The 13,818-nt window shown below is 39.0% G+C and overlaps 1 protein-coding gene across 1 annotated transcript in view; it reads left to right on the forward strand.

Moving 5' to 3' along the window:
* Positions 1-13,412, forward strand: part of SUGCT (succinyl-CoA:glutarate-CoA transferase) — a 634,978-nt gene extending 621,566 nt beyond the window's left edge. The window contains exon 14 of the mRNA XM_072599104.1: positions 12,143-13,412. Within this exon, the coding sequence (XP_072455205.1) occupies positions 12,143-12,306 (164 nt within the window). The 3' untranslated portion in view covers positions 12,307-13,412. The remainder of the gene's footprint in view (positions 1-12,142) is intronic.
* The last annotated feature ends 406 nt before the right edge of the window (positions 13,413-13,818 follow it).

Raw genomic sequence — 13,818 nt, forward strand, 5'->3', positions numbered from 1 at the left:
ATGCAAGTATCTGTTGTTTCCTGTCAAAGACTATAAGCTCCTTGAGAGCAGGACCATTTCATGTTAGCCTCTGTGTCCCTAACACTTAGCACAGTGCTTGGCACACAGGATTAAGTTTTTAATAAATTCTTGTTTATCAGTTTATTCATTGAATAATAAAAATGCTCCCTTCTCTTGCTTCATTGAAGACTGATGAAATAAAAAATCACTCCATGCATAAGCACCATTACTTATATGACAGCAAGGTTCTCCCACTTCCTTTTTGACTTAAAATGTCTGGCACATTTCAAGAGTTATCTCAAGGCCATATTCTAGAGAAGGTTTTCCCAATGCTTCTCAGTTCCCTGAGCCTTCCCCATCTCAGGGTTCCTGCATATATGGTAATTATGTACATTTTTCACCTAAAATAGAAATTCCCAGGGGGCAGGGTCTGTTTTGACTTTTTCACGTTTCTCCACAGTTTCTGACACACAATAATGTCTTAATAAATGTGTACTGATCATTCAATTGCTCAGAAATCAAAACTGCTGAAACGGAGCTTAGTGCAGATCTAGGTGAAGGTATTGGTGTTTATCCAGAGTGTTGTCCAATTCTTCTCATTTTGGGAAACTTCATGGATGGCATGTGACAGGATTACATTGAAGAGTTTACAACGAAGTGCTCCAAATAACCACTTTTTGAATGAATGAGTCAGCATTTATCAATTGGAGGATAATTTGTATTTATATGAATTTGACTTATAGAAATCAGGCCTTTACAACAGAAATTTACTAAAACAATTTTCCTTGCACGTTTCCACTTTTCTTCTAATTGTGACTGCATTGGTTTTATTGGTACAAAACATTTTTAGTTTAATGTAATCAAAATTATCCATTTTACACATTATAATGTTCTCTCATGTTTGATCATAGATTCTTCTTTTCTCCACATATCTGACAGGTACATTTTCCATGCTCCCCTAAATTGCTTATGATTTTACCTTTTCTGTCTAAATCATGTGCCCATTTTGATCTTATCTTATTTTACAGTGTGAGATGTTGGTCTATACATATTTTCTGCCAAACTGCTTTCTAGTTTTCCCAGCAATTTTTGTCAAATAGTAAGTTCTTATCCCTAAATCTTGGGTCTTTGGGCTTATCAAACACTATATTATTAGAGTCATTTACTACTGTTCTAGTGTGCTTAATCTCTTCCACTAATCCACAACTCTATTTAGTGGTCGATACCAGTTTGTTTTTGATGACTATTCCTTTGTAATGTATTTGAGATCTGGGATTGCTAGACTGCCTTCCTTCATGGCTTTCTTATTGAATCCCTTGGCTTTCTTGATCTTTTGCCCTGCTAGATAAAATTTTGTTATTTTTCCTAGCTCTGTAAAATAGTTTTTGATAGCTTGATATCTATGGCACTGAATAAGTAAATTAATTGAGGTAGAATTGTCATTTTATTATACTGACTCTGCCTACCCATGAGCAATTGATATTTCTCCAGTTGTTTAGATCTATGTATTTAGATCTCTGTGTAAAAAGTGTTTTATAATTGTGTTCATATAGTTCCTTAGTGTGTCTTGGCAGATAGACTCCCAAGTATTTTATATTGTCTGCATTTTTTTTTTGAGAGTAAAAAAATAGTATGCTTCAGTCTGTATTCAAACCATCAATTATTTCTCTGAGGTGGATAACATTTTTCATCCTAAGTCCTTCAGAATTGTCTTGGATTGTTGTACTGTTCAGAATAGCTAAGTCATTCACAGTTGATCATCTTACAACACTGATGTTACTTTGTACATCAGATAGGTTGTAGACAGTATATTTCACATTGCATCAGCCCATGCAAGACTTTCCAGGCTTTTCTGAAATCATCCTGTTCATCATTTCTTATAGGACAAAAGTATTCCATCATATCACATATCAAAACTTGTTCAAGCCATTCTCCAATTGATGGGCATCCCCTTAGTTTTTAATTCTTTTTTTTAAATTAAATTAATTTATTTATTTGTAGTTGTCAACATTCATTTCTGCAAGATATTGAGTTCCAAATTTTCTCCCTATCTCTCCACACCCTCCACCCCAAAACACTGTGCATTCTGATTACCCCTTCCCCCAATATGCCCTCCCTTCTATCATACTCCTCCCTTCCCTAATCCCCATCTTTTCTCTTTTCTTGTAAGGCAAGATAGATTTCTATACCCATTACCTGTATTTCTTATTTCCCAGTGACATGTAAAAACAATTCTCAACATGCATTCCTAAAACTTTGAGTTCCAACTTTTCTCCCTTCCTCCCTCCCCACCCATCCCCACTGAGAAGGCAAGTAATTCAATATAGGCTATATATGTATAGTTTTGCAAAAGACTTCCATAATAATCATGTTGTGAAAGATTAACTATATTTCCCTCCATTTTATCCTGCCCTCTATTTATTCTATTCTCTCTTCTGACCTTGTCCCTCCCCTAAAGTGCTTACTTCTAAATACTCCCTCCTCCCATATGCCCTCTCTTCTATCATCCCCCACATCCCACTTATCCCTTCTCCCCTACTCTCCTATAGTTTAAGATAGACTTTCATACCAAATTGAATGTGTATATTGTTTCCTCCTTAAGCCACTTGTGATGAGAGTAAGCTTCACTTTTTCTCTCTCACTTCCCCCCTTTTCCCCTGCATTGTGAAAGCTTTTTCTTGCCTCTTTTATGAGAGATAATTTGCCCCATTCCATTTCTCCCTTTCTCCTCCCAATATATTCCTCTCTCACCCTTAATTTTATTTTTTTAGATATCATCCCTTTCAATTCAACTCATCCTGTGTCCTCTGTGTGTGTGTGTGTGTGTGTGTGTGTGTATGTATAATCCCTCCAACAACCCAAACACTGAGAAAAGTTTCAAGAGTTATAAGTATTATTTTTCCATGTAGGAAAGTCAACTTTAGTAAGTCCTTCATGATTTCTCTTTCCTGTTTACCTTTTCATGCTTCTCTTGATTCTTGTGTTTGAAAGTCAAATTTTCTACTCACCTCTGGTCTTTTCAAAAAGAATGCTTGAAAGTCCTCTGCTTCATTGAATGACCATTTTCCCCCTGAAGTATTATATTCAGTTTTGATGGGTAAGTTATTCATGGTTTTAATCCTAGCTCCTTTGACCTCTGGAATATCATATTCCAAGTCCTCTGATCTCTTAATGTAGAAGCTGCTATATCTTTTATTATCCTGACTGCAATTCCACAATACTCAAATTGTTTCTTTCTGGCTACTTGCAATATTTTCTCCTTGACCTGGGAACTCTGGAATTTGGCTACAGTATTCCTAGGAGTTTTTCTTTTCAAATCTCTTTTGAGAGGTGATCAGTGGATTCTTTCCATATTTATTTCACCCTGTGGTTCTAGAATATCAGGGCAGTTTTCCTTGACAATTTCTTGAAAAAAACATTGTCTAGGCTCTTTTTTTGATCATAGCTTTCAAAGTAGTTAAATATTTTTTATATTGTCTCTCCTTGATCTATTTTCCAGGTCAATTCTTTTTCCAATGAGATATTTCACATGGTCTCTTTTTTATTCTTTTGATTTTGTTTTATAATTTCTTGATTTTTTGTAAATTCATTAGCTTCCATTTGCTCCATTCTAATTTTGTTTTTTGACCACCGCCTCCCTCAATCTTTCCTCCCTTCTTTCAGCCCCATCCCTTTTATTCCCCTTTTCCCTTACACTTCTTCCCTCCATTTTAGCACCCCCTTTTCTTTCCCCTTTCCCCTCCCACTGCCTATAGTGCTAGTTAGATTTCTGTACTTAACTGAGTTGTTGTTCCTTCCCTGAACCACATCAGATGAGAGTAAATCTCAAAGAATGCTCATCTCTCTCCCCTCTTTCCCTCTACTTTAATATATTTTTGTGCCTCTTCCTGTGATGTAATTTACCTTTTTCTGCCCCCTACTTTATGTATCTCCCATTACAATTCCTTTGTAATCACATTTTTATCATCATATCATTTAACTTATACCTACTCCTTCTATCTATGTATATCCTTATTATATGTCATAATAAATATACAGTTCTCAAGATCAATAAGTATCACCTTCCCTTATAGAGATATAAGCAGTTTTTCCATATTGAATAGCAAGTTTTTTTTCCCATTTGTCTTTTTATGCCTGTCTTGAGACTTGTGTTTGAAGATCCAGTTTTCTCTTGAGCTCTGTTTTCTTCAGGAAGGTCTGGAAATCCCTTATTTCATTGAGTGTCCATCCCCTTGCCTGAAATATTATGCTCAGTTTTGCTGGGTAATTGGTCCTTGGTTGTAGTCCGAGCTCCTTTGCCTTATGGAATATTATATTGGCTTTTTGGATCTCTTTTGCCATTTGGGTTAATCTATTTTTAATACGTTATTTTCTTCAGTATTTTTGAGTCCCCTTTAGGAACTTGAGGCTTTGTGTGTTGTGGCCTCTAATTCTTTCAGCTAGAAGCTAAAATGATGCAGCTTACCTGGTGCTGAACTGGCTGGTGTGCCAAAGCAGAGGCCAGGTGAAGTCTTTCTGAGTTTCCCCATAGTTACTCTGGAGTCAGCTTCATCAAAGATGTGGAGGAGGGGTGGTCTGGCCACAGGAAGTCTAATCTCTTGAGCTAGAGCGCAGGCAAGCTCAGTCATTGTTGAACCACATCTGTGCTAGTGTCATCCTGATTCCCCTGGCTGAGCTGAGGCCTGCCTGGGGTCCTAGTGTTGGCAATTACGAGCTCCACCCCCTGAAGCTCAGGATCCTCTCCTGGTTTGCTGAGGTGGGGCTGTCTGGGACATCTCTGGTTCTGCACTGGTCCCCTTCAGCCACAGTAACAAGGACCCCCCTTTGCAATTTTCCTAGCCTCACAGGCTAAGAGACTGTTTACCCCTTCAGCTGATCTCCCTATTCCAGGATTTTTCTTGGGGAAATATTATCTGGGTTTTTCAGGTTTAGCAAGGGGAGGGGGATAACATTTACTGATCACTTCACCATCTTGGGTCCTGGAAGTTCAAGTAGGTGACTTACATTTAATCTGCAGGCTGATAGTCTCAGGAGTGGCTTCTGCAGTTACCTGGGGTTCTGCAGTTCTCTCTTGCTCACTTCCACTAGACTCCCATCCTTGGCTTATATGTTTGAGAATCTGCAGTGCTGCTGCTGCTTCAGACCACCCAGGGCTTCTTCCTCGGCTTACTGGTACCCTCCATTATAATTTTGAAGGAATTATTTTCTTCAGTGAGCTTTTAGACCTCCTTTACCATTTGGCCAATTCTGCTTTTTAAAGCATTCTTCTCCTCATTAGCTTTATGGATCTCTTTTGCCATTTGGGTTAATCTGTTTTTTAATGTGTTATTTTCTTCAGCATTTTTGTGTCCCCTTTAGTAAGCAGTTGACTTGGTTTTCATGATTTTCTTGCATCACTCTCATTTCTCTTCCCTATTTTTCCTCTACTTCTCTTACTGGATTTTCAAAATCCTTTTTGATCTCTTCCATGGTCTGAGACCAATTCATATTTTTCTTAGAGGTTTTGGATGCATGAGTTTTGGCTTTGTTGTCTCGTTCTAATTGTATGTTTTGGTCCTCCTTGTCACCAAAGTAAGATTCTATAGTCTTTTTCCTGTTTTTGCTCATTTACCCAGCCTATTACTTGACTTTTGAGCTCTTTGTCAAGGCAGTTCTCTACTTTCAGTGGGGGTGGACGGGTGTATTATCAGTCGCTTCATACCCCCACAATCTATAGTTCTATAGCTCCAGAAACAGTGACTGCTGCTACTCCTGCTGTGGCTGCTGTGGGCTCCTCCACCCCCTCTATCACCCTAGAGCTGGGGCCAAACCACTGTACTCTCTCATACAGGTCCCACAGATTTTTCCACTAACCTTCCAATTTGTCCTCAGTGTTTTGAGATCATGAAGTCTTCAAACTTCACAGGTGCTAGTTCAGTCCTGTTCAGGTCCAATCTATGACTGCATGGTCCATCCTGGACGGTGGTTTGCTCCCAGCATGGAGCTATAGATGATTCCTGTTGATCTTCCAGGCTGTTTTGGGCTGGAGATTTGCTTCACTCCATCATCCTGTGAGTTCTGCAACTCCAGGATTTGTTTAGAGTCATTTTTGTAGACATTTGGCTGGATTTTGGGGAGAGAGTACTAGTAAATCCCTATTTTTACTCTGCCATCTTGCCTCTGCCCCCCTTTCTGTGATTTTTTTTTTGAATGAAATTTTTCATTCTATCTCTTCTTTCTGGACTTTGTTAATATTACATAGAAATGCTGATGATTTATGTGGGTTTATTTTATATCCTGCAATTTTGCTGAAGTGAATTATTTCAATAACTTTTTAGTTGGTTCTCTAGGATTCTCTAAGTATACCATGATATCATCTTCAACAAGTGATACTTTTGTTTCCTCATTGCCTATTCTCTTTCAAATTCTTTTTCTTCTCTTATTGCTATAGTGAGCATTTCTAGTATAAAATTGAATAATAGTGATGATAAAAGGGAATCTTTGCTTCACCCCTCATCTTATTGACATGACTTTTAGATTTTTCCTATTATAGATAATGCTTGCTAATGGTTTTAGACAGATATTATTTATGATTTTAAGGAAAGCTCATTTTATTTCTGTTTCCTAGTGTTTTAATAGGAATGAGTGTTGTATTTTCTCAAGAGCTTTTTTCTGCATCTATTGAGATAATTGTATGATTTTTGTTGTTTTTATTATTGATATGGCCAAATATTCTGGTAGTTTTCCTAATAGTGAACCAGTCCTGCATTTCTGGTATAAATCCCACATGGTTGTAATGTATGATCTTTGCAATATATTATTTTAATTTCCTTATTAGTATTTTTCTTAAAATGTTTTACATCAATATTCATTAAAGAAATTAGTATATAGTTTTCTTTCTCTGCTTTTTCTCTTTATGATTTATGTATTAGCTCCATATAATTACTATTTACTTGCATCCTATTTCCTGCCTCCCTCCATCTCTCCTCAAAAGTCTCTTTTGCTTCTGACCACTACCACCCTTATTCTGTCCTCCCTTCTATTAGCATCTTCTCAATCCCCTTCTCCCCTTCCCCCTTCCTACTTTCCTGTAGGGTAAGATAGATTTATATAACCAATTGAGTGTATATATTATTCCTTCTTTGAGCTAATTGCAATGAGAGTAAGGTTCAAGCATTGCCCACCCTCTCCGTTTTTCCCTCCACTGTAAAAGCTGTCCCTTGTGTAACTCTTTTTGGTAACATACATTTCCCCATTTTGTCTCCCCTTTCTTCTTCTCGCACTACATCCCTGTTTATCACTCTTAAATTTTATTTTTTTTAAATCCTCCTGTCATAGTCAACTCATACCCATGTCCTCTGTCTATGTGTACTCTTTCTAGTAGTCCTAATAATGATAAAGTTCTTAGGAGTATAACCATCCCATATAGGAATGTAAACAACTTAATCTTATTGAATCCCTCATGATTTCTCTTTGATGTTTACCTTTTTAAGCTTCTCTTGTGTCTTACGTTTGAAAATCAGAATTTCTCCTCAGCTCTAGTCAAACATCAGCAACTTTTGAAAGTCCTCCATTTCATTAAATATCCATTTCCCCCACCCCCCAAAAATATACTCAGTTTTAATGGATAAGTTATTCTTGGTTGAAATCCTAGCTCTTTTATCTTCTGGTATATCATATTCCAAACCTCTGAACCTTTAGAGTGAAAGCATCTAAGCCTTGTGTGACCCAGACTATGGCTTCATAGTTTTAAAAAGAATTATTTCTTTTCTGGATGCTTGTGATATTTTCTCTTTCACCAGATAGTTCTGGAATTTGGCTATAATATCCCTGGGAGTTTTCAATTTGAGGTCTCTTTCATGAGGTGATTGGTGGATTCTTTTAATTTCTATTTTATCCTCTGACTCTGGGATAATCAGGGAAGTTTTTCTTGATAATTTCACAAAACCTGATGTTTAAGCTTTTTGTTATTTTGGTTTTCAGGTAGTACAATAATAAATCATCGCTCCTCAATTTCTTTTCCAGGTCAGTTATTTTTTTCGAGGAGATACTTCACATTTTCTTCAGGGTTTTTCCCCTCATTCTTTTGACTTTGTATTATTATCTCTTAAGGTCTCCTGGAATCATTAGTTTCTATTTCCCCAATTCTAATTTTTTAAGGAGTGATTTTCTTCAGTGAATTTTTGTACTTTTTTCTTATGTCCCATTCTATCTTCTAAGGAGTTATTTTCTTCAGTGAATTTTTATACCTCATTTTCCATTTGGTCACCAGTTCTGTTTTTTTTTTTTAATGAGTACTTCTCTTCAATGGATTTTTGTGCCTCTTTTGACCATTTGGCCAATTCTGTTTTTTAAAGTGTTACTTTCTTCAGTATTTTTTGCCTCCTTTTCCAAGGTATTTGCTCTATTTTCATAATTTTCTTGCATCACTTTCATTTTTTACCCAATTTTTCTTCTACCTCTCTGATTTTGAAAATTTTTTTGAGGTCTCCTGGGAATTCTTTTTGAGCGTGTATTCAGTTCACATTTTTTCCCTTTGAGGCTTTGCTTGTATCTGTTTTCACATTATTGTCTAATTCTGAATTTGTGTATTGATCTTTCCTGTCACCACAGTAAATTTTTTTGGTTAGGGTTTTCTTTTTTGCTCATTTTTTCAGCTTATTTTTTTCTTTTACTTTTAACTTTATGTTAAAGTCTGACTTTACTCTTGGAGTGGAGGTGGCACTGTGACAAGCTTCAGGTTTTTTATGCTGCTCTTTTCAGAATCAGTTCTGGGGGTCCGTTTTTAGTTCCTCCACAGTGATATGGTGTAAGGAGAGGTGTGGTCACTGTTCCCCTGGCCTAAGCTCTGGTTTTTACTTAGGAAGGGACCTCATTCTTCTGTTGTCACAAGTGCCAGTGCTCCTTTTGGCCCAGAAGTGTGACTTGAGCCCCTGCTGTCCTACAGCCTCAAGTGCTAGTGCTCCTTTCTGCCTGGAACTGATACCTAGGGTCCTATGCTTTTGTGAGTAACCATAAGCACTCTTCTTCACCTGGGAACTGTGGTCAGTGCCCCTGCTCAACTGAGCCTGCAAGTACTAATATGTTAACGTATAATATGTTAATCCTTGTACTGCAACCCAGAATCGCATAAGGGCAATGCAACAGAATCCTGATTCCAGTGCCATCAAAAGGTCCCCTGTAATCTCCTTCTGACTCCTTTATTATTTGTGGGTTGATAGCTCCTGAAGCTGCTGCTGCTACTGATGCTGTTACCTGTAAGACCTGCTGTTAGCATTGCCACTGTGTGGTCTGTGTTGTGCTCCAGGTCCTGCCACCCCCCTTTTGAGACAGATTTTTCCTGTTGTCCTCCAAAGCAGGCTTGGTCCTGAACTTTTGTTGGCTCTGCTGTCATGGAATTCAATTTGAGTTGTTAGCTTAAAGTTATTAGAAGAGGAATTTGGAAGAGCTCAGATGAGTTACTGCTTCTACCATGTCATTTTGAAAAATTGATACTTATTATAATCTTATATATCTATAATCTCTCTCTCTCTCTCTCTCTCTCTCTCTCTCTCTCTCTCTCTCTCTCTCTCTCTCTCTCTCTCTCCTTATTATAATCCTGTCTATATTCTGAGATAAATCCCTGGATATTAAGACCATCATTTCATTTCAATACAATCAGAGGATGAAATATTTATTTACTAAATGTTAAGTGCCACAGTCTTGGGAAGTAGGTGCTATTATTATCTCACTTTATAATAGAGGATTATGAGGCCAATAGAGGTTGACTTGCTGGGGTTGCCCAGCTAGTAGGTGTCTGTGGCTGGATATGAACTCAAGTCTTTCTGACTCCAGACCCAGCACTCTGTACATCTTACCACCTAGCTGCTTCTAGGAACAGTTTTTGTTATAGAATCTGCCTGTGACATATAAACAGATCTCTTGCCAACTGAGCCATTGGACTATGGGGACTGTATTTCTAGAGTGCAAGTGTCATAGCTCATTGATGAATAAAAGAATTTGTTTTAGAAATCCTTAAAGCTCATTTCCATTTTATCTGTTCATGGTCCTTTCAATTTCATTCTTAAATATCTTTGCAATGATCTGCCTAATTTTGATGCTGCAATAAGCTTTCTATCAACTCATTCTTTTTACTTTACCTCTTCCTGTTTTGAAGTTGTACTACTCATAATATTTCCATCATCCTCTGAGGTGTCATAACTCAGTTTCAGTTATAAAGAAGAGTTGCTATTGCTTGCCATGTCTATGTGTCTGGAAAGGAGATTCAGTAATTTCTGAATGAGTTGATTTCTAGGCTTTTTTGGTATGTTTATTATAGATACTAATTTATATGCGTTAGACATTCTTAGGGATTGGTGATAGTCTGGGTCAACATGTGTTCTTTTATCCATTTCTCAGTTTTAACTTAATTAGCTTGCTTAAATAAGTCATATTGGAGTTGCCTCATTTACATACTATACTGCCTCATTTTTCTTCATTCATCTTATATAAGATTGACTTTTTTCCTTATACTAAAATATATGACTATACACAGAGAACTGATTTATAAATGACAACCACCATAGTAATCAATTGATTCCTGTCAAGCTGTATTCCATTTTGTTTATATTATGTTATTTGTTGCAGGGGATAGGACGATGAAAAATAGCATGGTCCCTGCCTTCAGGGAACTCAGGGAGTATTCCTTTGGTTTGTAAATCACCAGGTTAAAGATTAAAATGGATTGGTTTGTTGGTTGGTTGGTTGCTGTCCTTCATTCTCAGAAAGGACCAAAATGATATCACAGTGCTAGAATAGAGTTTCAATGTGTCTGACTGTGACTGAGCAGACCAACATGAACCTACCATAGGTCAGGCACAAATAGTCTGTGTGGACATCTGGGGTGGAACATTTGTGCATCCTGCATTCCCTTTGAGCTGTTTCAATTCTGTTTTGCTCATAGAGCAAAGCACCTTCTTTGATGTGGGCCCACCATGCTGAGCCATCCTGTGCCAGTGTCTCCCATGTCACACAATCAATTCCAAAGTTCTTGATAGAGACCTTGAAAGTGTCCTTGTAACCCTTTTTCTGATCACTATGTGAATGCTCGTGCTGTGTGAGTTTTCCATAAAACACTCTTTTTGGCTAGTGTATGTTTTGCATTTGAACAATGTGGCCAGTCCATCAGAATTGCACTTTATGAAGCGGAGTTTGAATGCTTGACAGTTTAGTTCGAGTAAGGACCTCAGGTTCTAGTACCTTATTATTCCAGGTGATCTTCAGATTCTTCCTAAGACAATTAAAATGGAAGCGATTCGGTTTCCTGGAATGGCACTGGTAGACTATCCAGGTTTGACAGGTATACAACAATGAGGTCAGCACAACAGTTCTGTATACTATGGATCCAAATGAGTAGATAGTAATAAGAAGGAGGGAGTGCTCCACAAGGACAATTATAGCCTGAGAGGTGAAGGGGGATGAAGACTTGGAGTTAATGTATCTGATGGAAATGATGCTTGGGTGACATAAAGGTCTAGGGCCAAGTGACACTTGAGGAAGATAATTTTAGAGAAGACTTTCTGTAGAGTGGTAGGAGAGAAAAGCAGTTTGAAAGGAGCTAACAAGTGCATGTTTGGAGAAGAAGCTGGTGTGTCTATTGTAGGCTTTTTTCTGGGAGGTTGGCAGGGAAGAAAAGAGAGAAATGAAAGGATAGATATGGAACAACCAAATCACTTACCTCCCTGGATTTTGGTTTTCTCATTAAAAAGACAGTTTGGCTTGAGTGGCTTCTGTGTTTGGCTTCAGCTCTAGTTGAATACTCCCATGAGCATTAGCTCAGATGGGTTCTGTTGGCCCTGAAGAGCAGAGGGTATTTCTGGGAAATTGTTGGCTGCTCCTGTGACCAGCCAAGCTTCTTCCATTTATTCATGCTAACATTCATGTTATTGCTTTGAGAGGTACACTGGGTAACCAACAGATGGCAGAAATATGTGACCTGTAACCTGATTCAAGGAAAACTGCATGCCGAAGTCCATTTCTTCCCCAAATGCTGGTAGATCCAGAGCGTTGGAACTTGCAAAGAAATGTTTGGTTTCCCGGACGATGCCCAAGGCTACTCGGGCAATGAATTAATTTCCTACGGTTTGTCATTAACAAGCTTCCTGTTCTCTTTCTCTTTTGACAGGACCAGCTGTGAGATACAGCGGGTTCACCATGGCTGAACCAAGGCCCCCTCCTTTGCTTGGGCAGCACACAGTAGAAGTATTGAAGACATCCCTGGGCTATGATGACAGCACCATCAGTGACCTGCTCCATGCTGGAGTGGTGGCCCAAGCCAAAGTCCAATGAGAAGGGCTGTTTCCATTGCTGAAGAGCCCATACTGAGCACCCTTGGTGAAGGCAAAGCTCTTCTTCTGGTTCCTTCACCCTTCTTCTGGTGCTACAGAAAATAAAAATGAAGGCATGATCAATTCCCCAAGAATGAGCCTGGGGCTGATAAATCCCTTGTCCCTTTTTCAATTTCCCCACACCTGTGGAATCCCACAACTGTTTTCAATTAATGCTCCAATTGTAGGGTCATCTTTAGGCAATGATTTTGTTCCCTGATCCCCCAATCCTGAAAAATGTCCTTCTCATTCCGATCCTGCTAATTGCCCCTGTGTTTGCTCCAGGAACAAGCATGAGGGTGAGGAAGAGCAGAGCCTGGACAGAGCCTGGCAGCCTCTGCGTCTTCCCAGCTCTCCACTCACACATAAAGCCCGCATTTAAACCGTTGTTATGAAGTCAAGGCAATAAGCAAAATGACAGGCTCTGTGATTGATTTTAAACAGAATAACCTAATTTTGTGCTCATGAAGCCTTTGTAAATCTGTAATTTAAACCATGGCCTTTACCCATGTCCATTGTAAAACCGAGAGCCACTCTCAGGCTGGGCTGTGTAAATATTTGCTTTAGGGTGCATCGCTCTGATGGTCCCATGATGGCTTGCAGACCATCAATCTCCGCTCCTTCCTGGTGGCATGGTTCCTGAGGGGCAGGCTAGCTTGAGTCAAGTGTGGATGGAAATGGCTCCTCCACGGTGCCCAGCCCCCAGAGTGGAAGGAACGGAGAATGAGCGGCCCTTGCAAGATGGGGAGCAAGGCACCTCCCCACCGCTAACAAGTTTGGCAGCTCTTTGGCCCTTGAAACCTGAGTGTTCAAGGGTATAATTTACAAGGAAAGTAAACAGGGTCCTGGAAGGCTTGAACCGTTGAAACATCGGCCCTGGAGTGGGCCTGCACATTAATTCAGACTGACATCCAGCCAAGCTAGGCTCTAGCCATGTAAGGAAGGGGACTTGGGCCAATGGCTGACCCTGTCCCTAGGGTTGCCCTTTAGCCAATATTTTCCATAGATTGCAAAGTCCTTCCTTCATGCTTGTTATGTACTCCTTATTAAAAAAATAATGTTATTGCATACTCGTGTTGCAACTGAAGCTTTCATTGCAGTTCATGTCTCTGACTGTGGTTTGGCCTTCCATTCACTTTCCTTGCTCCTTACTCAGACTCTCTTTTCTTTCTCCTGATCCCATAACTCCAGTTTTTAGTCCCTGTCATTAACTAGATCAAGAACCCTAAATAAATAAGGCATTCATCTTCTCATGGGCTTAATGACCAACCGTCTAGCCTGCTTTCCATCTCCCTTATCAGTCACAAGGTTGTCCCCAGGGAATTCCTTGTTTCAGCTGCAGCGACTCATCTAGATTATCTCCTAAGGTGCAGAGAGGCTGCTGTCTATCCAAGTGAAGAGGACATGTCACAGATTGGTACTCTCACCTTGAAGTTTCTGCCATCACTGCATGTCTAGACCCTGTTCCTAGTAA

The sequence above is a fragment of the Notamacropus eugenii genome, chromosome 3, assembly GCF_028372415.1.
Source record: "Notamacropus eugenii isolate mMacEug1 chromosome 3, mMacEug1.pri_v2, whole genome shotgun sequence".
Lineage (NCBI taxonomy): Eukaryota > Metazoa > Chordata > Mammalia > Diprotodontia > Macropodidae > Notamacropus > Notamacropus eugenii.